This window comes from Notolabrus celidotus, chromosome 3 (genome assembly GCF_009762535.1).
Source record: "Notolabrus celidotus isolate fNotCel1 chromosome 3, fNotCel1.pri, whole genome shotgun sequence".
NCBI lineage: Eukaryota > Metazoa > Chordata > Actinopteri > Labriformes > Labridae > Notolabrus > Notolabrus celidotus.
The window spans coordinates 25,882,544-25,905,662 of NC_048274.1; the positions used below are offsets into that span (position 1 = coordinate 25,882,544).

Consider the following 23,119-nt stretch of genomic DNA (forward strand, 5'->3'; position numbering starts at 1 on the left):
GTCCCTTGTTGAAGTATTGAGCTATCAACTCAAGCTCCTCTTCCATCCTGGTAAACACTTGAAATTTTGCACTGACTCAGCTATTGCAGTATCCAGTGTAAACAGGAAATGATAAATGACTGATGCCGGACTATGTGCCAGACAGACTTTGCCACCGTAGTATTTGCTGATTATCTCTAAATATATAACAAATTGCAGAAACAATTGGGGAAAACTGCTATGTTTCCATCTTGTAAATTAAATCCAACTAGAAAGTCAGGAAACGGGATTCAATTTGGATAAGTCAACAGTAAAATCCACGCTGTAATAGTGACTGCACTAAATCACTGCTCAACAACAATTAAAGATTGGTTCTTTTGGTGCCTCTGTGCCAGAGATGAGTCAGCTTTCCAGTGGTAGAAATAGTTGAATGGGGACATGTGTAAAAGAAGCAAAAAAGGAGATATGACAAGACTTCAAAGCTTTATGAGGATATTTATTTACCATTGAACATTGTCTGATTGTCCACATAATTTATGCATTCTTGCTCCTTTGTTCCAAAAACCTATTTATTTCTGAAGTACTGTAGCTACACAAAGACCCAATTTCAAGTTAAGTGTCATGATGAATAAAGATTGAATAAGTGTGCTACAAATTTTAAAATAAAATTTAAATAAGTTCAAAATTAAAGGTTTATGTATAATTCACTAGAGAATTTGTATACATTATTCATGAACACCAAGACAGCAACAATGTAGCTGCCATTAGCTGTCAAGGTACATTGAGTTATGACTGTACCCAACACACATCAGTTGACAAAAGAAACCCTGACAGTGCAGAAAACAGCATTATATTGGTAATAATGCATTCACAAGGGGCACTGCTATATTTCATTTAGTAAAAAAACGACAACAAAAAGGCAGTTGTGCAACCTAACAGTAAATATGTAGACTTGTCCTGAAGACTGTGTTGAATTAAAATAACAGCGCAAAAAACAAACAACAATTCAAAGGCAGCCTGTGGAGCATAAAAGGCAGAGATAGTTGAAAGGTGTTGGTTTCTGATCACTGATAACGGTGCTGTATGAAGCACCCTCATATCCAGAGATGGGACACTTCCCTGGAGTTTGGTGGTATAGTGGTACATCCTTTTATGTCTGATGTAGACTGTGCCAGACAAGCAGTCTCACTGTCACCAGCAATTGATATTCATTAAAAAAATACAAAAAAAATAGTTCACTTTATTTATCCTTACTTTACTCTTCTGAATAACGTGCTTGAACTACAGCTTCTAACCTACAGCTTCAGGAGACAATGCAGGAGGAGTATTCTGGTTCAGTGATTTTCTCCTCATATATACATCAATCATGGCTTCAAACTCTTGTCTTTCCCTGAAATGAAAAAGAAAAAGGAAAATCAAAGAATATTCACCAATCATAGAGAGCATTAACACAAACATTACCTAACAGATGAAGCCATTAAATGCTTACCTATTGCTCACACATCGTCCTTTTAGGTATTTTTCCTCTGCCTTTTTCACAGACACAGCTTCCACTCCAGCTATGGCGTAAATGATGGCCTGCATAGTAAGACAATTTTCTCCCATCAGCTGAACCACACAAACCATGAACTGCATACAAGAAAACCTACAATATCCTCTGACAGAATTAAATGACAAGAACAAGTGCCAAAGAAAATTTTAGTTCACCTCGGGAAGAAGCACATCCAGGACAAGGGAGACACTCTCTGTGGACTTCACCTCTGCCAGACAAGGGTTAGAGGTCATAGCTGATGAATAGAGCTCATTTAAGTACCTATAGACCCGCTCTAGTTGCTGGTCATCTTCCAGGTATATGTTTATCACTCGTCTGCGATTGGCACTCAAAAAGGATCGAAGCCATCTGGACTGCTGCTGCCCACGGATAACAGCCTGTAAAAAGAGTGATACAAGGAGGGTGGATCAGAGCATCGAGGGATGGGCAGAGAAGAATCTCACTGTCGATGTCTTAAGTTTCATTTAGTCTCATCAATGGCACAGGGCGTGTCTTGATGGGTGGCAATGGGTGTCCCTTGCCTTATCAGAGGTAGGACTTGTTTTTTGGATGTATTAAAAGGCAGGCAATACATTTATTTGTAATTGAATGTAGTATGTTTTCTTCTGTCAGTGTTCAATTGTGAATTTGGACATACAACATTTTTAAGTCCCAAATTAAAATTAGAAGATTTATGTGTGGCCTCCCTGTTGTGTTTCCTTTTACAGTAAAAAAAAAAAAAAAGAAACACAGGATTATAACAACTGTATGATACTTAAAATGATAGTTGTTAATGTAGATAATGAAGAAAGAGATGGTAAGTGCTATTGATTTATGCCCAAGCCACACCTGCCTATGTTTGTGTACCAATTGAGCCACCCCAGTCAAAAAGTTTGGACACGCCCCTGCAACAGCAATGAGTTTTACATTACATATTAAAAAAACAGACATATTGGAATCTTAAATTAAATCACAGCTATCATCATATCTCATGTTTGTTTGTTCTTCACACACCTGGGCACACCCATATGATTTTGAAATACTGGTTGATGTTTTGCTTTTAAATGTGTGATATTTATGTGTACTGCATTTGTTTGTTAATTAAATTCTAATAGGCAAACCATCATTTGCAGAAATTTGGAGTAGGAAACTTTTAAGGCCTGATAGTCAAAGTGAAGTATTGAAGTAAAGTCACTAAAATGATGATCTAATCTGTGCCTATAATTGATCAAAGCTTGAAATGAAAACTGGTTTGTCTTGTTAGATCACATGGCTAACAGAGCAATGAACACATTTCCCACTAGTATACTTCCACATCAAATTGTTATTCATAAAAGACATTAACAATAAACCATATTATAGCAGTACATCAGACTCCATTAATCATACCAGAAGTCGTTCTTCCACCATGCGCTGCTGTACAATGAAATGCACAAGCTTCTCATTAGCACGGTTGTAGGCGGCATGACTCCGATCTGGCAGCAGCCTCTTTGAACTCCTGCTGACCTCCTCCTGCTGTTCACTAAAGCTGTCCTCCTCACAATCATCACACAGCACCTCCAACATCGGATCTGCAATGCTTAGTCTCTCTGAGGCTGCCTGGGGGTACTTCCTCCTCACCGGATAGCCTGGAGTAGTTAAAGACAGAAGGTAAAGAATAGCATCAACAACACACGGGGCTGTAGGTGAACTCAAGTCTTAAGTTCAAATTCTGTTCTATTCGTATTCTATGGGGCCATGTTGATGGGTGATATACTGTACAACGAAACTTACTCATGTCATGCTCAAAGTACTCGATGAAGGAGCCAGAGAATGAGCCGCATGCTATAATGATAAAACATGATTAATATTACAAACAATTAAGTGACATCAACAAAAGATTGTTATATACTCTGTATAGCGTAGGTAAGTCAGTATGAAATGAACAATACGTACCGATCCGTATTCTGTAGTCTGTTATGAGCTCCAGGGACCACTCAATTGTGACATTATACTTTTCTTTGGCTTTGCGCTACAACATGATCAGTACGAGATACAAAGTTAGACTGCCACTGTGACAGGTAACAAATAGCATTTTTAGAGTTGAGAGTTGAGGGTTGAATTTATTAGCAGCTCTTACCACAAGGTCATCAGCTTCTTCACAATCAAAGGGCTTCAGAGTTTTCAGAGGAACAGTAAACCTGTGAGAACACAAACATACAAGTATTACAAAAAAATGACATGATGAAAAATGTAGTGGTGTGCCAGCAGTTCACTCATTAATGTTTTAATATCTCAAAAAGATCAACAAGTACAGCCAATGATCTTGATATCTGACAATGATATACCTCTGGGAATAACCACAGCGTTCTCAGGCAATCTGGTTTAGACAGGGATTAGTGACTAAAGACTTTAAGCCAAGCCTTTCCTTTTCTGTGTGATGCACTACTTACAACCAAATTAGCAACATGAGAAGAGTTGCCTGTTCAGATCAATTGTAAATTGAAATCCCCCCTACAAGGTATGTCTGCAAAAAGACACCTATACCTCTTGGTTCATTACTTCCCCCGAGGGACCACTTCTTCATCTCTCTGGAGAGTTTCTGTTTGACAGAGTACACAGATGCTTCACTCTGGCTTACTGAAGGGGTATGAACCCAAAATCTAGTTTTTCCTGTGATTTACTTGAGATATACAGGTCTTAAATTGGCCAGATTAAAATCATGATGCAAATTGATATATTGTAAAATTGCACGATTTGTCAAGTCTGTCCATAAGATAAGAAAACAACTTTTAACATGCACGTTTTATGAATGAAGCTCATATTAACCATTTCTGATTCATTCCAGACAGTTGGAATATCTGAAAGGTGATTGGCTTAGGCAACACAGAATCAAGCAGATTTGTTGCTCAAGATGACATTTTACATCTAGAGAGATAGTTAGCTGCACTTGCATGTGGACATCTGTTTATGTTTAGACATAAATAAATCCTCCTCAGATCACTGCAGATAAGATGTCATTAGGGTGAATCTGCATACTTTTGCTCTCCATTGAGTGCTTTTTACAAACACCAAAGGTTCCTGATCTATGATTGGTTGATACTACAAAACTAGCAGTCCAACTACAAATGAACTACAAATGGAAAATAATTCACCTCCCATGCTCAAATTCTGGTGCTTAGTCCAATCACTGTTACTACAGATTATCTGTGAAAATGCAGAAACTTTAAACAGAGATTGGACTACACAGAGCTTTGGCAACCATATCTAAAGTCACAGAATTCCTTCAAGTATTTTTATTCATTAAAACTCAGTTTTGAAAACCCAGATAACTGGGTATCTGCGATCAGAGAGAGAGAGAGAGAGAAAGCGAATACCCCGTCTTTTTTCGAATAATTGGGTCATCGATGAACAGAATGCTGGCTTTTTTCTGCTTCTGGTTCACTCTCTTTACCTGTAGAGAAGAAAAATATATGCATTTAAACATAAATGTTTAGATGAATTGACAAAGGATCATATTAGGGGTCAGGAATGTTTAAAGCCCTGAATGGTGTTCAATTCAATGACCTTACTGAATGTTATCTTCATCTGGGAATAAGCTCATTATAGAGGTTAAAGTGCATAGTTATTTTGAGCAGGGTATCGTTTTTGTTTTGAAATGATTAGTCAGATAATCAAAGTAAATGAGTTAGAGTTGCAACACCAATTTGTAATTGTCTTAATAAGCAAATGTTAAAGTACACTATACTTTGTACACATGTATCCCAAAACTTGGTAGAAACATGCTGATGATGGTGATCCACACAGTTTTTTGCACTCACCAATGCAGGCCAGAATGGATCATTTCTGAGTTTGTGCCACACAAACACACCTCCTATAATGGAGGGAGGCTCTGAAGGATAGAAGTATAAACAGCACACTTAATATAAAGTGTGTATACATAACCCCGTTCATAAATGAATATATCTATTAGAGTGCATCTGTATCCAGTAACTGCTTTCTCTCTCACTTTTGTCCCCCTGCATCAAGAAGCTTGGTAGCTCCTCTTCCTCTTCCTCTTCATCGCTTTCTCCATCTTCCTGGACAGACAGAGACAACAGCTGCTCCTCATGGTGACTCAGCTCTATTGATAGATCTGAAGACAGCAGAGACTCATCTTTCTCTGAGGCTGTGGGTGAGGACGGGAGCAATGAAGTAGCAAAAACACAGAATCAGATTAGATCATTTCAATCCTCTGGATTATTACAGTAAGAGTTGTTCCATACAAGCAGTGGAAAGTCTGGCAAATATATAGATGCATGCAGTCACACAACTCTTCAGAGTATTTCAATGATTTGTTTTGACTTAAAATAGACAATACCTTTCTCTGCTTCATCAGACTCATCCAGTTGAAATCTAGGCCTCGAGTGTTCAGACGATTTTGTGGTAATGTCCTTCTGTGGTCTGCCACGCCGCTGCTTGGCTGGTGAACCATTTGCATCAATGCAAGTCTGCTCTTTTGTCACCCTTTTTCTCAATTGCATAGGCCTGGAGGCATTATCCCCTCCTCCCCGAGTTCGAGAATTGGATTTACTGCGTGGGGTGTTAATCTCTGATGTCTGCAGGTGAGCACAAGTACAAGTAAGATACTCACTGATCATAATAATACGAGCTGAAAAGTGTATGGGCCCAAAAGACAGATACAGTATCTATCAATATAAATGAGATACAACACCTTTAACTCAGTGTAGAGTTCAGTGTATTCCAACTCTGGTAGTTCGGTTCTCGACGGGGACTTTGAGATGTCAGATAGGATGCCGGTCGGAGAGCTGCGGACTGGTGTGGAGGTCAGACAGGCTGCTGGAGGCTGTTCCCTTTGTCCTCCTCTTCTTTTTGGAGTAGGTGGTAAGGAGCTCACCGGCAAAGCATTATCAGGCACAGCATTCGATTTGTCTTTGGCTTCAGGTGAAACATTGGCTCTGGTGGCTCTTTTTGTTGGTGTTCTCTTAGGTTTGCTTTTGTCCATTTTCTGACGTCCACCTAGAAGATCACAATCTGTCATAATTCATTGCTTCTTACAAGACTTAGAGGATACAGATTCAACAGACTCATCAGTGCATCTAGGCTCTAGTTTGCATGTTGGGTAACCTTTCATTGTTGTTTGAGGTAGAGTAGTCCTCTCTCCTCCTCTTTAGTGGATCATAGACCTGCAGAGGTATTAAGATTCGACATTTATCAGGGCTGATTTCCTTCCCTGAGGACTTCAGTACGTGTTGGCACGGTTGGTATCTGTCTGAAGAGAGAGATGTAAAGGTTAGAAACTATCGCCCAAATGACTGTCAACATATAGGCCCTAGGGGTATCGATTACTACCAGTCAGGTTAAGAAAACAACGGGAAAGCGTGTCGCCACGGAAATAGGGTCAATAGTTCCTTGCAGGTTCGCGTCAGTCCACTGTCTCAGTTATGGTGTCCTCTGTGTCAAAAATAACGCTCACCACATCAACTTAAATACACACAACACTTGAGCTACGGTCTTCTAATGTAACCTAGCAGGCCACTTCAATATACAGGAAAAATAAATAACCTTACATCCATTAAACCCCCATGGAAGCAGGGCTAACCGTTGAAGACACACACAACACATATCACAATTTTTACGGGTAGCAAACATACTGAAAGAAAAACAACACTGACATGCTGCTGGAGAACAAGCCCGTACATAACATCACAGTTAATAAATATATATATATTAAAGTTAGTGAATAAACACACATACTACACCAGCAAGCAGTAACGAAAGTTAACTGCTAAGTCAGCAGTGCTAACGTTGATCAGACTACATTAACAAATACTCGACGTCTGGCAGGTCTCAGTAAAGTTCTCAGTTAGCGCAGTAACCTACATTAAGTAAAGGTACCCGACGACAGGCACGACAAAACACACGGGAGGCTAGTGGATTTGGCACATTCACGCCTCTATACCAGCTCTAAACATCCAAAATGCAAGATAGTCTTCTTCTTTCTTCTTAGTCAAATTGTGGTTGTCAACCGGCGTTATGGTGTATTACCGCCACCTATGTTGGAGTGTGGACCAGAGATCTGTTATAGGCAATATAAGGTGCATTTCGACCAAGAGTTCTGGGGTCTTTCAGCCCCCAGAACTACTTTACCCTGAACTAAAAGGTTCTGTGCGCCCTATTGTTGTCTGCGTTTTGACAGCGGGTTGAAGTCCCGGGTAGATTCATGTGCAAATCGGGCCAGTGATGTATGCAGGGGGAAAAAAAGTAAATGCACTTCACTGCACTATACTGTAGACCAGGGGTTCCCAAACTTTTCAGCCAGCGGCCCCCAAAAATATAGGTGCCAAAGACTTGCGACCCCCACTGTCCCTCAAGGTGATTTAATGTGGCTTCATTTAGCTGGTCTGCAGAAGATTTCCCTACCTTTATGAGCATGTGGCTGTGTTTCCTGTGCCTTATGAATTCAAGGGTAACTTAACCCCTGAGTTTTAAGGAATTACATTTACCCAGGAATTTCAAAAAATGCCATTGGAGCGTCAATGTATACATTTTGACAGGGCTGGAGTTTGTGGAATGTGGTGAGGTAGGTACAGACAAGTACCAAATGATGTCACCGTGAACTCAGCCAGCTCATTAGAAAAACTCCATTGAAGTAGTCAGGTTTTGACCTGAAGACGGCAGTCTCTCTACACATTTTCAACACAATTTGAGGAATTTTAATACTTTATGCTCACCTGGGATCAAGACCCACATTGATTAACAGCACTGCTACATCCCTTTATAAATATGTTCTCAGCTAAAAAAAAAAGTGGTTTGGGGATTAGTTACCCTTTAACCTACTGCAACTGATGTCTTTGATAATTAACCGTTCACTAACCCTAAACTTAGGAGTCACATGGCAAAAAGAAAGGCAGAAAACTCATTACATTTTCTATTTTCAAGGTTTTATTTCAAGTGTAGCTACTATTTTGTCGATATTTTTTTTACTATAATGGGTAAAATGAACTATTTAAAAAAAAAAACATTCTGGAAGACATCTCACGACCCCCCCATTTCTGTCTTGCGATCCCCCAGGGGGTCCCGACCTACACTTTGTGAACCCCTGCTGTAGACTGAGTGAATGTCACTAAACACACACAGAGAAGACATCGCAGCATTTCATTTTTGGATCCATAAGTTTCTTGTAAACAAAATGTCATGGACTTCCTGAACCAATGGTAAATACACTTTTCAAACTCTTCTTCTTCATTTCCTGATTTTCATGGTCAATCCTCTAAATAATACTTTTTGGCTGTAAAATGTTTTTGTATTCAGTGTTTCATAAGGATTGCTAAGCCCTACTCAGGGGCGGATCAGGAGAGGCACACCGGGGTGGCATGGTCTCCCCTGAAATCTGATTGGCCACCCCACTCTCATTTGTACAAAAATAAATGTTGTTCGGTGAATGAGGGGTTTAGTGGTAGGTTCTAATACCTGCAAGAAACTCTCCATATCACAATCTCTATAGGGGCTGAGCACTCCTAAAAATATGATCTTTAAATTACCCCTGATCTCTACAGGGTATGTTGCTACAGCTTCAGTGTTTCACATTGACTTAGGTGTTGCATTACTGCCACCTTCTGGAGCTACTAAGCTCCTACTCTATATGCTGCAGTAAAGGTGGCCATACATATCCTGACATTTTTTAACAACCACTTCATTCTAGTAACTTGAAAAAAAATGTCTTATGATATTATTAAATGATCATTATGGTAGTACAAATAAATGAATAACATGTTTCTCTGTTCCCAGAAGTTTCACAGACCAAGAGTCACTATCTGTTTTAGAAACAAGATCAGGTGATAAATAAGAACCACCAGGCTTCTGTGGGTACCCAGTGCACAGTACTACTCTTTCAGCCCTTCAAAATAATTCACTTTACCGCACATTAAAAAAAAGGAAGTTTTGTGTGTCTTTCTCATTCACTGGTTGTTCGACTGATATCACTCTCTTATATATCGAGTGTAGCAGTTAGTTAGTTAGTTAACAATGACTCTATTAATACCCCTGTATGATAGTATCACAATGAACCAGGCTGCTCAACACCAGCACACCAAATGTAAAGCTCGATGAAATTCAATCATCATTAATCTAATTCTTTACACCCTTGTTTGGCCCATACCTTGTCATAGTGTTGGAATCATCTCTGCAGCATGAACCCGTTTCAATTAGGATGAAAACCTGAAAATTTATATATCTGCACCTGGACTGTGTAAAGCAGTCCAACATTGAATTTACCAAGCTTCTATATGTTGCAAGCAATAACTAAAATAAACCAACAGAGGGCACTGTGCAACCACTGATAAACTGCTGTGTAAGAACATTCAACACTTCACTGCCTCAATCCCCTCTAGGGGACATTGCAAGTCAATTCTAATTTTGTTTTACTCTTATAGTGTGTTAGATCTTCATTTTGAACATTATTTTTTTTCTTGAACAACACTTAATTGACTTGGCACAACAGCAATCAATCAATTTACCCTTATGAGTGCAATTTCTTGAGCCTGTCTCAATAGATTCAAAGATGCAAGATTCAAAGGTTTTTATTATCAATTTTCACTGTATATACGAGACATACAGGAAAAACGAGATGCTGTTTCTCTCTTCCAGCTTTTAAACATCTAAAATTTAAATATAAAATACAATAAAATATACTCCCCCTCCCTCCCCTTAGAAAAATGTCCAGATAGCCACAACATTTTTTAAGTGATTAAGTTCTTAGGTTTTGCTTGGGAATAATAACTACATTATTTCACTGGTCTTTTAAATATCTGTAAATTGCGTTTACTCAAATGTCTATTTGTTGTGTCTTAGATTTATCTAGACTCCTGGCAATAAAACTAGCAGGGAGACAGTGAATGCTTTCTTTTTCATTGTTTTATTGCTACACCAACAAATACTGGACTTAGATAAGAATACTGAGTCTAGTGTTATTTTTACATAGCCTTCCGGTGTTTTATTTGCTTTTGCAAAAACTACATTCCCAAACAGACCCATATGGCAGACATATATCCGCAAACAAAAACAAATGTAAGTGCTTTGTTTTATTTTTATCTTCTCTCTCTCAATTTCCAAGCTTCCAGAGAGAAGTAAGATGGGGCTAATTCAACTTGAGTGCCAGAGTTCAAGCCATGTAAGTGTCCCTTCTAAGGCCATGTAAAACATGAAGCCACATTTTCCTGTTAATCCTAAATTCAAGGTAGCAGAGATACATTTTGTACAGTTCCCCTCATGCAGAAGTCCACCTGCCTCTCAGCTTGGCTCTCTGGCAGTGTATTGGCGCGTGTGGCTAAGGGACCGGTGGCTCCGCCCTCATCCAGATGTGCGCCTCTCTCTCCAGTCTCTCCAGTCCTCTGCTGGCGTCAGCAGGGTGCGAAGCCTCGGGGAGTCAACAGGAGGGTACGAAGAAAATCACTTGAAGTATATAACAAGGAGGAAGTGGCTCCTTTGAGCGGTGGCGTGAACCATTTAAATCTCACTCATTTAATGGAGTCGTGACTTTTGTCGGTAGTTCACCAGGCGGAGTTTGGAATTAGGTTCTGTGTCACCTGTCCAGTCTGAGACGCAGAGCTGATGGAGAGAGGCAGGGCTGAGTGCGCTGGCAGTTGAGAGAGAGCCTCATTGCGCGCAGAGGACTCTGCTGCGAGGGAGCGGTCTGATTTGGGCTTCTACGACCCCGTGCGACCAGTTAGCTGTAAAGAAGAGCTTGGAGGGAAAGAAGAAAAAGAAGAAAAGAAAACATCAACCAGGATTCTTCCCGTTATCGACGGAATTGGGATGTAACCAGTGTCCACATGCCTTTGGAAGTGGCATGAGGTTGCCTTCACATTAAGAAGAGCAAACTACAGGAACGTGCGGTTAATTGAAATCGATCAAGCGGTCTCTTTTTTTTTTGGATGTAAAGTCGCAGCAGAGGTTCTTTCTCCTCTCCTTCTCCCCCCTCCTCCTCCTCCTCCACCTCCTCCTCCTCTCACCTGCAACATGACTTCACTGTCGGGGACCAAGGAGAGGTCTGTGAGCAGCCGGAGCAGAAAATATGGGGTAGGTTATTCATGCCAGTAGCCAGAGGAGGAGTGGACACACCTCTGATAAGCATGGAACTTATCTATCCAGCGATGCATGCTCTACATATCACACAAGCCTCTCATTCTGATTGGAAACTGTAGTTTGCTCTCAGTATAAACACTGCTCATGCTGTTGATTGATTGCTTTGTGAAGATCAAATTTCTCACCTCACTGCTTATGGTGTCACAACAGCAGCATGCCTCTTCAATGATAGGTATCTCACATCTCTTAATTATCACTCAGTGAAGACCAAACAGCTAAATCTGGTATATTTCTCTCACACCTGTGTCACTGCCTACCTCCTACAGTCTAATTAGTGTTAATTTATAACACAGGGTTGGCTCACATTATACCCGCCTCTGCACTTGGAGATGATTGAGCACCTACAGTATCAGCTCTTCTCGTATAGTTTCCTTATTATAGCCCTGGTGAGGAATTACAGAAACTACAGTGCCCAGCCTCTCTAGCCAGCACCACATCAGTGCGTCTGCTCTTTCTGAGTAGATTGCAGATTGCACAGAGCTGCATGAAGATCTTGTTTTGAACTCCTTGTGGCTCATTTGATGTCTTCACGTGGCTGTGAAATAAGAGGAAAATTACATCCACTTGTAAATCTGGTTTTTACTTTTGAGTTTGTACAGTCAGCATCTGGTATGTAAATTGTCTCGATCTAGGTTACAGCATACAATATGAAACATTTAAATTTGTATTGTATCTTATACTATCAGATCATATCATTTTATATATCAACCCCAACTCGGGCAAGGCAGATGGTTGTCTAACATGAGTCTGGTGCTGCTTGAGGTTTCTACCTCTTAAAAATAAGTTTTTCCTCGCCACTGTAAGTAGCTAAATACTGTGAGGTGCGATGCTAATGATGGATTAAGATGGGATAAGACAGAGTCTTACCCTGTCTTGGTGTTGGGTGTCTGTTAATAATTTAACATAGAGTATTGTTTAGACCTGCTATGTTTGTAAAAGCGTCTTGGGATGAAGTTAGTTGTGATTTGGCGCTACACCAATAAATGGATTGATTGATGGATTGATTCATATCATCCTGTGAATCACATTGTTCTAATTGTATCATATTGTATCATATCATTACAGGAAGTGTTAATGCGTTGCGTTTTTGGCTTTGAATATTCAGGTCATGTTGAAGGCCCCAATATTAGCTTAGGCTGTTCTATGTGGTCTACAAGTTGAAGGTACATTTATCTGTTGTTGGAATCAAGGCTTAGCATGGACCCTGAAGCTGTTGGGTTCTTCAACTAGACTAATTTGTCTTTGAGTCTCATTTTGAGCAAATTTTGAGCAAATTTCATGAACTCACTGGACCCACAAAATTCTAAATGGGCAGCTGTGGCTTAGTGGTAGAGTCGGCTGTCTCTCAATTGGAAGGTTTCAGTCCCAGCTCCCGTGGTCACATGCCCAAGGACAAGAAACAGAAGCCCAAATTGCTCCTGGTGGCATAGCCAGCAGTGTTTGAATGTGTGTAAATGGGTTTAGTCAAAACTAATAGACACTTTACATATCAGACTCTGCCATCAGTGTATGAATGAAGTGCTTGGAGTGGTCAAGACTTAAGAAGTGTCATATAAGTGCAGTCCATTTACCTAATTTACTAAAATGTAAATATCTAGACATGTGTGTCTCTTAACCGAGTGGACTATAGTGATAAGTGGAAGGTTGTAGATCTTGACACAGCGCAGGCTGTGTTCATGGTACAAGGTTTAGTTTCCTTAGCCAAAAAATGAAGTTATAATGAAGTATAATTCTAATGATGATATGTTTGATTCTGTCTCATTTTCAGTGGTTTGGCCCTAAAAGTGAAAAAGCTGTGGGGCATTAAGCATTTGTAATAGATATTATTCATTCCTTTGAATTTCCGGCTGTGAAATATGTGCCGTCAAAAAGGCTTATTTGCCATCTTTCCTTTATCTTAACAGGTTCCTGACACTTCTCCAACAAAATCTGCCTCTTTTTTCCCGGACACATGGTACCGGAAGGCCTACGAGGAAACCAATCGATCCAACATGCGCCCCGCCCCAGAGGGAGCCGGCTCCATGCCGAGCTCTACAGGCACCCCTTCCCCAGGCTCAGGAATCTCCTCCCCAGGGTCCTTCTCAGGATCCCCTGGAACCATCTCTCCGGGGATTGGAACAGAATCGCCTGGGTCTCTGGGTGGCTCACCGGGGTTTGGGACTGGATCTCCCGCCTCAGGCAGTGGAAGTTCCCCCGGCAGTGAGAGAGGAATTTGGTGTGAAAACTGCAATGCTAGGCTGACGGAGCTGAAAAGACAGGCTCTGAAACTACTCATCCCTGGACCATACTCTAGCAAGGTAACACCAATACCATCTGATTTGTCCTTCTGAGTTATGGTGTATATTAATGAGTGTGTGAATACTATGTCATTTGATTTAAACTACCGGTTGTATCACCACGCGGTCAGCTGGTTATGCTCAGTACATCAGCCTCACCAAAAATAACCTGTTCCTTCATTAACTGTGGCATTTGGACAGTGACACTTAGTTACTCATAAAGGATAGTGCCTCTAATCATTGCCTTGTTTAGGGTTATTGTTCTCATAAATCATGAGGATGTTTTCATACGTCTAACCCTCGTTTGACCATCTGTGGGAATAGCAGAGAGTTAACAACCCTGGGGATTGCGGATGATTATTGTGTCTGAAGTCATTGTATATTACCACTAGTGCAAAAAAAAGAAACAATAAATGATGTAGACATTCCTCTTTTGATTCTGTTCCTGTACCAGATTGATCATTATGTACAAAATCTATGAGTTCATTTTGCTCCGTATGGTTTTTATCATTTGGAGGAAAGTAGCATGATGGATCGTTCAGGACATTGACCCTTTGTATGAATCCATATAGATTGATGCTTTGCTTTAATTGTCTCGGACAGGTGATTTTTTTGTTTCCCTATACAATCAATTTTAATTCCATCAACATAACGATTCTGAAATGGCAGATCATGAGCTCCAGAGTAATGCAAGTTGATTTATGATGTAGTATGACACCATATTCTTAAGGATCCTAGGTAGCACATACATAAATGAGAAAATGACTTTAAAATATAATAAATTGTTAAAACAGCAGCAGGTTGTGTTGTACTTGGGCCAAATGTATATTATTTTAGAGAATGGGGTACATGTTAGCTGTCATAGTGGTCTAACTGGAAGTATTTAGGTATATTGAAGGCATGAAGTAAAAATAAGGAAACCACTGAACAGTGATTTGACTCTGCATAATTTTCAAACATGTTGCCTCTGGGTTCAATGAGTTCCTGCTGCAGTTGGCTGGCTTTTAGTTATGTGTACAGTGGAGCCACTCATCAGACTTTGAGTTAATTGGTAACAAATAAGCCACATTATGCAGCATGGGGCTAATAAAGTGCATCCAGCCAGAGGGAGTCAGATACAGGCAGACAGTTGGACAGAGAACTTGCTGTACAGTCAGTAACGCAGGGACTGAGGTAAGGACTGTGGGGTCTCATTAAACCACAAACATGACAGTTGGAAATTGTTAGGAACAGTGGGGGTTAATGGGGACGGTTGGTGGGCAGACCACTAATTAAAATGTTAGTTGTGAGGTTGGTGAGGCTGATTAGAGCTCCAGCATTGTGGTTAACTTTACTGCACTGTGGCATAAGCACAGAGGCGTACCATGAAGTGGCATAATTGGTGTTGTTTGCATTTGGTTTTCTGTGTCGTTGCATACACCACATGGAAATTGGCTTAAAAATATCAAAGACCACAACACTCATGCTCCGTAGAACAGATGTGGGGTTTTTCAAGAACCGAAATATCTTCCTTGGCTCGGGGATTTTGCCTAAGATTGCAGAGCCCTTGTCTTTGTGTGTTTGACAGATCCAAACCAAGTGTGAGTGAGAACATTTGCAGAGGAAGTGGGAGTGGAAAAATCAGCAGAACTATGTACACAAATGTGCACTACACCATACAAATTGGATATTTTCATGGTGATTTACAGTCAGATGAGTAACCGGGAGCCTCTCTTGGTGTGTGGTCCTCGTGAGGTTTTCCTCCACAGTTCTTTCATCCTATGAGGCCCATGAGTCAACTTACTCAGGATAATGTGGTGGATCCATACAGCAGGGTGTTCATGAATTAATTGCATGGTAACTATAGTGAGTTTAAAATAATGAAACAGAGATGACCCAGCTAACTCTACATATAAACAAAGGGAAAATGGCTAATGTTTTTGTACAATACCTGACACCCATCTTTCAGTCATTTGATCCATAGTTTATGATGACTGGTGAAGAAAGACAGCATTTATTTAGTATGGTCTACTTATACAACAACTATTAAAGACACATTTTCATCTGGGCCCTTCTGAAAAGCCATTATTTTGTGCCGTGGCAACTGAGCAGCTGCACTGCATCAGATTCAGCACTGCTTAGTGTGCTCATTATCGAACAATCGAACAGTGTTTTACAGTTGTTTAGCTACTCAGGTTTTCCTGGCTGTTTTTTCTCTGTGAGGTTCTTCCTCGTGCTCTCCTTACAAGAGCGAACCAACCTGTGCAGGTGGTTTGTGTCAAGGAAAAGCTGAACTCTTGTCCTTGGTGAAGCAATGTGACCCGATAATCTGTCTGCCTCACCAAATGTGCCAGGGCAGCACTAAAGATGTGTGTGTGCGTGTGTGTGTCTCTTCCTGGTGTGCTGTCAGCAAGAGAGCCCATGTTATACCCACAGGACACTGAGACTCATGTGACCCCTCACAGCTAGAATTCAAAACACACATCACCAGCTGATATACAGTATGTCTCCAACACACACAAATGGAAGCATGTGCCCACAGATAATCTTCACACACGTATACACACACTCACCTCTAACCACATGATCCCGCCTCCTCCTCTGGATGTCAGTAAATTATATGTCATTCTTAACCCCCATACAACACTCACACACACACACACACTCACTCACACACACACGCACGCACGCACGCACGCACGCACGCACGCACGCACGCACGCACGCACGCACGCACGCACGCACGCACGCACACACACACACACACACACATACACACACGTACACTATGCAAATGTTGACCTTCACAGTTCTAACTGTTGAATATTATTATTATTATATTGCTGTTTGGGGGGGGGGGGGGGGTCCCTCCAGCAAGCTCTGGGCATCTTCCCAGGTCATTCCATTCCGAACACCTCTAAAGGGAAGTGTCCAGGAGGCATCCTTATCAAATGCCCCAACAACCTCAGTTGACTGCTTTCAAAGGGAAGGAGCAACGGCTCTACTCAAAGCTCCTGACCCTTTGACAAAGGCTTTGCCCTGCCCCCTTTTAGAGGATACTCATTTCGGCTGCTTGTGTCCACAATCTGATTCTTTCAGTCATAACCCATAGCTCATGGCTATAGGTGAGGGTTGGAACAAAGATCGATTGGTAAATTGAGGGCTTTGCCTTCTAGCTCAGCTCCCTCTTCGCTGTGACGGTCCGGTATGATGCCCACATCACAGCTACCACAGCACCAATCAGCCTGTCAATCTCACAATCCATTTTACCTTCACTCGTGAACAAGAACCGAGATACTTGAACTCCTTCATCCGTGATTTTTTAAGCTAAATACTATCCTTAAAGTAAATAAAAATCAGTTTTGGGTTGCATAATCAATATACCTTCATTACCACAGTTACAGAGAGGGACAGAGAGAGAGAGAGAGAGAGAGAGAGAGAGAGAGAGAGAGAGAGAGAGAGAGAGAGAGAGAGAGAGAGAGAGAGAGACAGAGAGAGAGAGAGAGAGACAGAGAGAGAGAGAGAGAGAGACAGACAGACAGAGACAGAGAGACAGAGAGAGAGAGAGAGACAGAGAGAGACACAGAGACAGAGAGACAGAGAGACAGAGAGACAGAGAGATGGGTCATATTGTCAAGGCATGCATTGGGCAAAACAGAGCAGTGAGGGATTAGATTGCACAGAGTAGGTATTTAGGTTTAGATGCACACATATAATGCACACACAGTTGTAGTCAAAGTCCTTAAAGCACATCTGGCTGCACATCTGCACTCACTTAAGGCCTCTGTCCTTGTTCTTCTGTACTCTGTGTGTATATATCTGTGTATCTGTCTGTGTATATGTATTCATGTCTTATATCCACGTCCAGATCAGAGATGGATGGGGGGTGATCTGTTTTGGGGCTGGTCCAGTTCAGCTCAGGAAAGTGGGTCACTCTGTACATGTGCATGTGTGTCTGTGTGTTCAGTCACCAGTCAAGTGTCTGTTTCACGTCAGCTGAAAGTCAAAACCATGTATGTTTATAAAGCGAAATGTATACAGTTCCACTTCAGACGTAGAAATGGGACCAAAAAAGGACATGCTTGTGAACACACTCTCTCCCTGAGGACCTCTTACTAGCAACTTGAGATTTATTGAGATTTCTTTCAACTGCACTTTCTTTTTGATTTCTGTGATGTACAAGGCACTGAGAGTAGGTGTTTTCTTGAGTCATACGCTTTCTCTCGATGCATTTATCAGGTTTATATCAACAGACTGATGGATGCCTGGGTTCAGCAGTAGATTAAACAGCTGCTGGCAGCTACAGTACACAGAGTTTTGACTTTATTGGACTTTACAGCCAAGCTTTGCAGCTGTGTTGTGGCATATGAAGAAGTTTTTGGGTGTTTTCAATCAGCCTGTTACAGTAAACTGAACCATTTTTTGAAAGCCAACCTTTATATCCATCCAGATATACTTTTCTTTATCTTGTTCTGCTCAACCAAACAAACAATAACTGTTTCAACAATGCAGGATTGAAGTATTTGGGAGCTATTTAGAACAGGAAAGATCTAGAGGGATGCTCCTGACACATAACACATTTATGTACAGTACAATTAGTTTGTGGTGAATTGAGTTGTTCTTTGTATGTCAAGTGGTCACTGACATGCTAGATTGTTTTCCTGTGTGGAGTTTGCATGTTCTCCCTCTGTCTCCCTGAGCATGCATGAGTTCCCTCTGGGAACTACGGCCCCCTTTAACAGTTCAAAGACATGCTCATTAGGTTCATGGTGAATCCGAACTGCCTGTAGGTATGAGTGTGAGCATGTCTGGTTATTTGTCTCTATATGTTAACTCTGTGATTGACAGAAGACCTGTCCAGGGTTTACCATGCGCCCAATCTCGCCCACGGGATTGGCTCCAGCCCCTGCAACCCTAAAGAAGATAAGTAGTACAGATAATGAAGGGATGTTAGATTAACCCAAATGTGGATGCAGGTGGATGCTAGATTACAACCCACCTGAAAGTATTTGTGTCACTTACTTGACCTCTGAGGGGGTATCTGATGTGAACATACTGTACATCAACAATTGGCCTACTAAATTGAACAGAGCTTTGTCTTTAAGCAAAGATCACATAATTACTAATTCAGAGTGATGAATGTAGCTGATCAGAGTTTTTTATTTTAGAAAACAAATAATGTTCAAGAGCAGGAAGAAATATTTGACTTTACATAATGCTCAGTGGACAGAAAAACAATCAAAAGCAGTGTTCAATAAAAAATCCCATTTGTAAAGATATGTATTTTATCATTATTAGATGACCATATTTGGGCCTGGAAAATCCATTTGAGGTCACATCTTTTGGCTTTTGTACATTATGAGGGCTCTAATCAGATTTTCACATGGGTAAATAATGGATAAAAACACTGCTGTTTTTTTCCTTAAATACATCTCAGTGCACCTGTCAATCATTGTACTCGTTGACACTACAATATGCAGCAGAATTTATACATACTCTTCACTATCATAACCATCCTCCAAATTTAAACAGTAAAAATATTTAATAAGAGCACATCCCTTGATTTAGATTCAAGTTTATTTGACACTGTTGGGGTTCACACTTGTGAATACTCCACCTGATCAGACAGCCCTTCATCAGGAAATAATATACCAGACCATCATGTAAATAGAGACTGAGTGTAAGAGCTTATGGTCTGGTAGCGGTATCAGATGCTTTTCCTGACCCTCAAAAAAGAAATAGGCTTAACGATCTTGTGGGTGTAATCAACTTAACTAATCCCGGTCACAGGCTAATTTTCACCCAAAGCCGGTCATTTGTCTGCGATTAGTCCACTTATCAGATCAAATAGTGGAGTGTTATCGCTCTGCAGTCAGTCCTCAGAGGGATGTGTTTCAGGACTGAGGTAGCTACGTAGATTTCCTGTAATAACCAAATCCCATAACACTACAGGAACAGGCCTATGGTAACCACGGCAGCTGGTGTTGCCACGGTAGCGACATGTGACAGATGTGAGCCGCATACATATCTCCATCAGCGTTAATGGGCTCCTCATAGCTGTGTGCGTGTTGGTGAGAGGGTGAAAATATGTGAGGCTCTTGTGAATAATAGCTGGTGTTAGTGTGTGTGTGTCTGTCTGTCTGCTGTGTGTGTGTGTGTGTGTGTGTGTGTGTGTGTGTGTGTGTGTGTGTGTGTGTGTGTGTGTGTGTGTGTGTGTGTGCATGTGTGTGTATGTGTGTGTTTTTTTTGGCAAGAGGCAAGAGTGAAGATATACAGCTAGTGTGATAGTGTGTGCTTGTGTTTGTGTGTATGTGGAAGAGGTGCAATAATGCCCTCCTGATGCCTCTCAGGTGTGAAAGACATTACCATATAAAGAGGTGGCTTCATCAATAAGACACTGTGGATGGATGTGTGTGTGTGTGTGTGTGTGTGCGTGCCTGCATGCATGCGTGTGTGTGTGTGTGAAGGCAGGGGTGCTGATGCAGGCTGAATTGAAGAGCTTCTCACAGGGTTTTATGTCAGTTTGACCCTCCCCCAGGCTCACACTCACACACATCATTTCACAATCAGGTACTGTACACTCTATTTCAGGTTGATAACTCTGGTATTAATCATCAACATGCTGTGAAGTAGTTAAAATAGGTTATTTTGATTAGAATAAACAAAAAGGTAATTCATAATCATTGTGACATACACAAGATTCGACATAGTTGCAAAGTTTCATGATATTTATCATGTGCAGAGTTTACAGAGAAAGATATAGCAAACAGGAAATCATCCAAATGAGGTCAAACTGTCTGGTTGATGAGCTGGCTATAGAAGCTGGCAAAGCTCCTTCACGCTGCAGATGGGCCTACATTAAAGTGTGGAAATAACATCTCAGAACAGCAAAGAGCAGGTGGTTCTTTTTATCGAGATGTGATGGGATGTCTCTTAAAGAAAAATGAATATTAAAGTCAAGTAATTAATGTTAGGCTTTTCACTCAAGTGTGTGTGCATTTGTTCTACATAGAACTAGCAGGTTTGAAAATATCTTAATATGTGAAGCTCTTAAAAACGCTTCCTGACCCTTATTTGAAATAATAAAGGGCAGCTGTTAAGATAATTTTAAAAGTCATCAATCCTGCAGCATCTAACAAAAAACATTCAAACAAACTCCAGCTTCTACACAACATCATACAGTTGAGCCCTTTTTTGATTAAATGGAACGTGCCATTGAAGATCCTGCTGGAACGAATTTCTATCAAACCAGCACTTTATTATGACGCCCTAAGAGGTCCAAAACAGCACCAGTTAGATGGGACCTATGTCTGAACACTCTCTTCTATTACTCGCATGCCCTCTTCTCCTACAACAACATATTTTCACCTTTTATTGATAGCACAGCTGAAGAGAGATAGGAAATGTTGGGAGTAGAGAGTGGGGGAAGACATGCAGCAAATGGTTGAGTCCATCAGTTGAACCAGCGACCGCTGCGGCGAGGGCTACAGCCTCTGTATACGGGGCCAATGGAGCTTAATGCCTGCACACTAATTAGAGGGAAAGTGAAATAAGAGTTACAGCACTTAAGTAAGGAGGAAAGAGGGAAGGAAAAATGAAGAAGAAGAAGAAGAAGAAGAAGAAGAAGAAGAAGAGAAGGAGGATCAGGGGGTATTAATTAAAAAGTCAACTCTTTTTTTTCTATTAGTGCTATCATTGTCATCACAGATACTGACCTAGAGCATAAAGACTTAATTATAACATCCACCCCAGCCAGTAGACTGCTCCTATGCGTGTGTATGTGTGTGTGTGTGTGTGTGTGTGTGTGTGTGTGTGTGTGTGTGTGTAACCTGTCTCTCTGTTCAGAGCAAGTGAAGCTAAAAAAAGCTTTGTTGCTTCCAAAAAGGAGCAGCTGATGATTTTGAGCTTGCTGCTGTGCATTCATTAAGACATTTACCACAAATCCTGCAGTAATAGATCCAGAGGATGGTTGTACAAAGTAGCAAGTCTTTGCACAGTTGTTGTCATTATCATATTGCTTTTTTTTACTCTTGAGCTGCAGTCATCCCCCCCACATAGACAGCACATTGCTCCAACAGGCAAATCACATGCATGACTGAACACACACTGGTGCATTACACCAAGTACGAATATTCACACCAAGGCCTCATGAGGTCCATATGAAGATACACACACACTTAACACTCTGAACACACACTGGCATGTAGTGCACTAACAAGAGCACACAAACGCTGGTGAAAATGGTTACAGCACCTGCTGCCATGAGGGCTGTGGCTACCATGGCAACTGACTCTCCATCACCTGCACAACACAGAAATAAGTAGATAAAAATATACAGGGTTTATGCTTCTGCCATCTCCTATCTACATTTTCATATAACTCAAGTCTATATAAAGTATATTAATTATTACCCTGCATTTGTTGAATGTTTCTGTTTTGTAATAGCTGTCAGTGGATTGGTTTTCCCTTCCTCTCTTGCTATTAAGCCATCTACCTGTCACTCAATTTATTTGTCGTGCAAAGTGCGCTGTGCGTGTTCAGACACTGTTTTCCTTCCCTGTGTGTTTTCCTCTGACTTTTAAAAGTTGTTTGAAATCCAAAGCCAGGATAAAAAGTGAAAATGTTGCTGTGTTCCAGTAGCCGCAGGTGTTATCTCCCGCACTCTGTGGTGCTGTGAAGTCTGTCTCTCTGAGCAGTTTATTTGAAGACCTGCTAACCACATCTTTAACATTAGCCAAGCGGCTGTCACAAGCTGAAATATCACACACAGGCATGTGCATAGACTCACGCAAACACACCTCGCACACACGCTGGCACTGTCACAGGCTATCACATAGTCAGATATAACACATCTATCTTCAGCATCTCACACCGGGAAACATTTCAACGGGCTGAGGTGTGAGTGACAGGGATGACGTGTTTGTGTGCGTCTGTGTCTGTTTGTATGTCTCAGTTTTATCTTTGTGAAACTAATTTAAGTTTTCACTGGTGAAGTGTAAGAGCAGATTAAAAGTGAGTGCATGTTGAGTGGGTTGTTTTCTTCAGTGAAGTATTTTTAGCAGTAAGTCTACAGAGTTACATTTGAACACTGAAGATTAAACAGTATGCATATGTTGAAGTCAGGTTTTAATTTGTGTGTGGTTAAAAACGTTTTTTCCCATTAGCACATACATTTACAAGAAAAGGATGTAACTCCTTTGTCACTCTTTAGTCCACAGTATAGCTATAA

The 23,119-nt window shown here is 40.9% G+C and overlaps 2 protein-coding genes across 10 annotated transcripts in view; one reads left to right on the forward strand and one right to left on the reverse strand.

Annotated features, from left to right (window-relative positions):
- Nucleotides 1-454: 454 nt before the first annotated feature.
- On the reverse strand, nucleotides 455-8,008 carry LOC117810346 (PWWP domain-containing DNA repair factor 3B-like). 9 transcript variants are annotated; one of them, XM_034680130.1, is made up of 14 exons: nucleotides 7,913-8,008; nucleotides 6,617-6,761; nucleotides 6,204-6,508; nucleotides 5,850-6,087; nucleotides 5,499-5,657; nucleotides 5,311-5,381; nucleotides 4,867-4,943; nucleotides 3,630-3,690; nucleotides 3,446-3,521; nucleotides 3,284-3,334; nucleotides 2,900-3,138; nucleotides 1,687-1,908; nucleotides 1,469-1,557; nucleotides 455-1,369 (listed from the first exon to the last, which is right to left on the reverse strand). In XM_034680130.1, exons 2-14 carry the CDS (start codon nucleotides 6,621-6,623, stop codon nucleotides 1,270-1,272), a joined length of 1,695 nt encoding a protein of 564 aa, XP_034536021.1. In that variant the 5' UTR covers nucleotides 6,624-6,761; nucleotides 7,913-8,008; the 3' UTR covers nucleotides 455-1,269. The 9 variants fall into 9 exon arrangements, with proteins under 9 accessions (XP_034536021.1, XP_034536026.1, XP_034536022.1 ...); XM_034680135.1 differs by having other exon boundaries at nucleotides 6,617-6,757; nucleotides 7,913-7,930; XM_034680131.1 differs by lacking the exon at nucleotides 7,913-8,008 and adding an exon at nucleotides 7,373-7,516 and having other exon boundaries at nucleotides 6,617-6,757.
- Nucleotides 8,009-8,602: 594 nt separating this feature from the next.
- Nucleotides 8,603-23,119, forward strand: part of kif26ba (kinesin family member 26Ba) — a 116,654-nt gene continuing 102,137 nt past the window's right edge. The window contains exons 1-5 of the mRNA XM_034680875.1: nucleotides 8,603-8,706; nucleotides 10,605-10,661; nucleotides 10,869-10,927; nucleotides 11,040-11,569; nucleotides 13,540-13,932. Of these exons, the coding sequence (XP_034536766.1) occupies nucleotides 11,510-11,569; nucleotides 13,540-13,932 (453 nt within the window). The 5' untranslated portion in view covers nucleotides 8,603-8,706; nucleotides 10,605-10,661; nucleotides 10,869-10,927; nucleotides 11,040-11,509. The remainder of the gene's footprint in view (nucleotides 8,707-10,604; nucleotides 10,662-10,868; nucleotides 10,928-11,039; nucleotides 11,570-13,539; nucleotides 13,933-23,119) is intronic.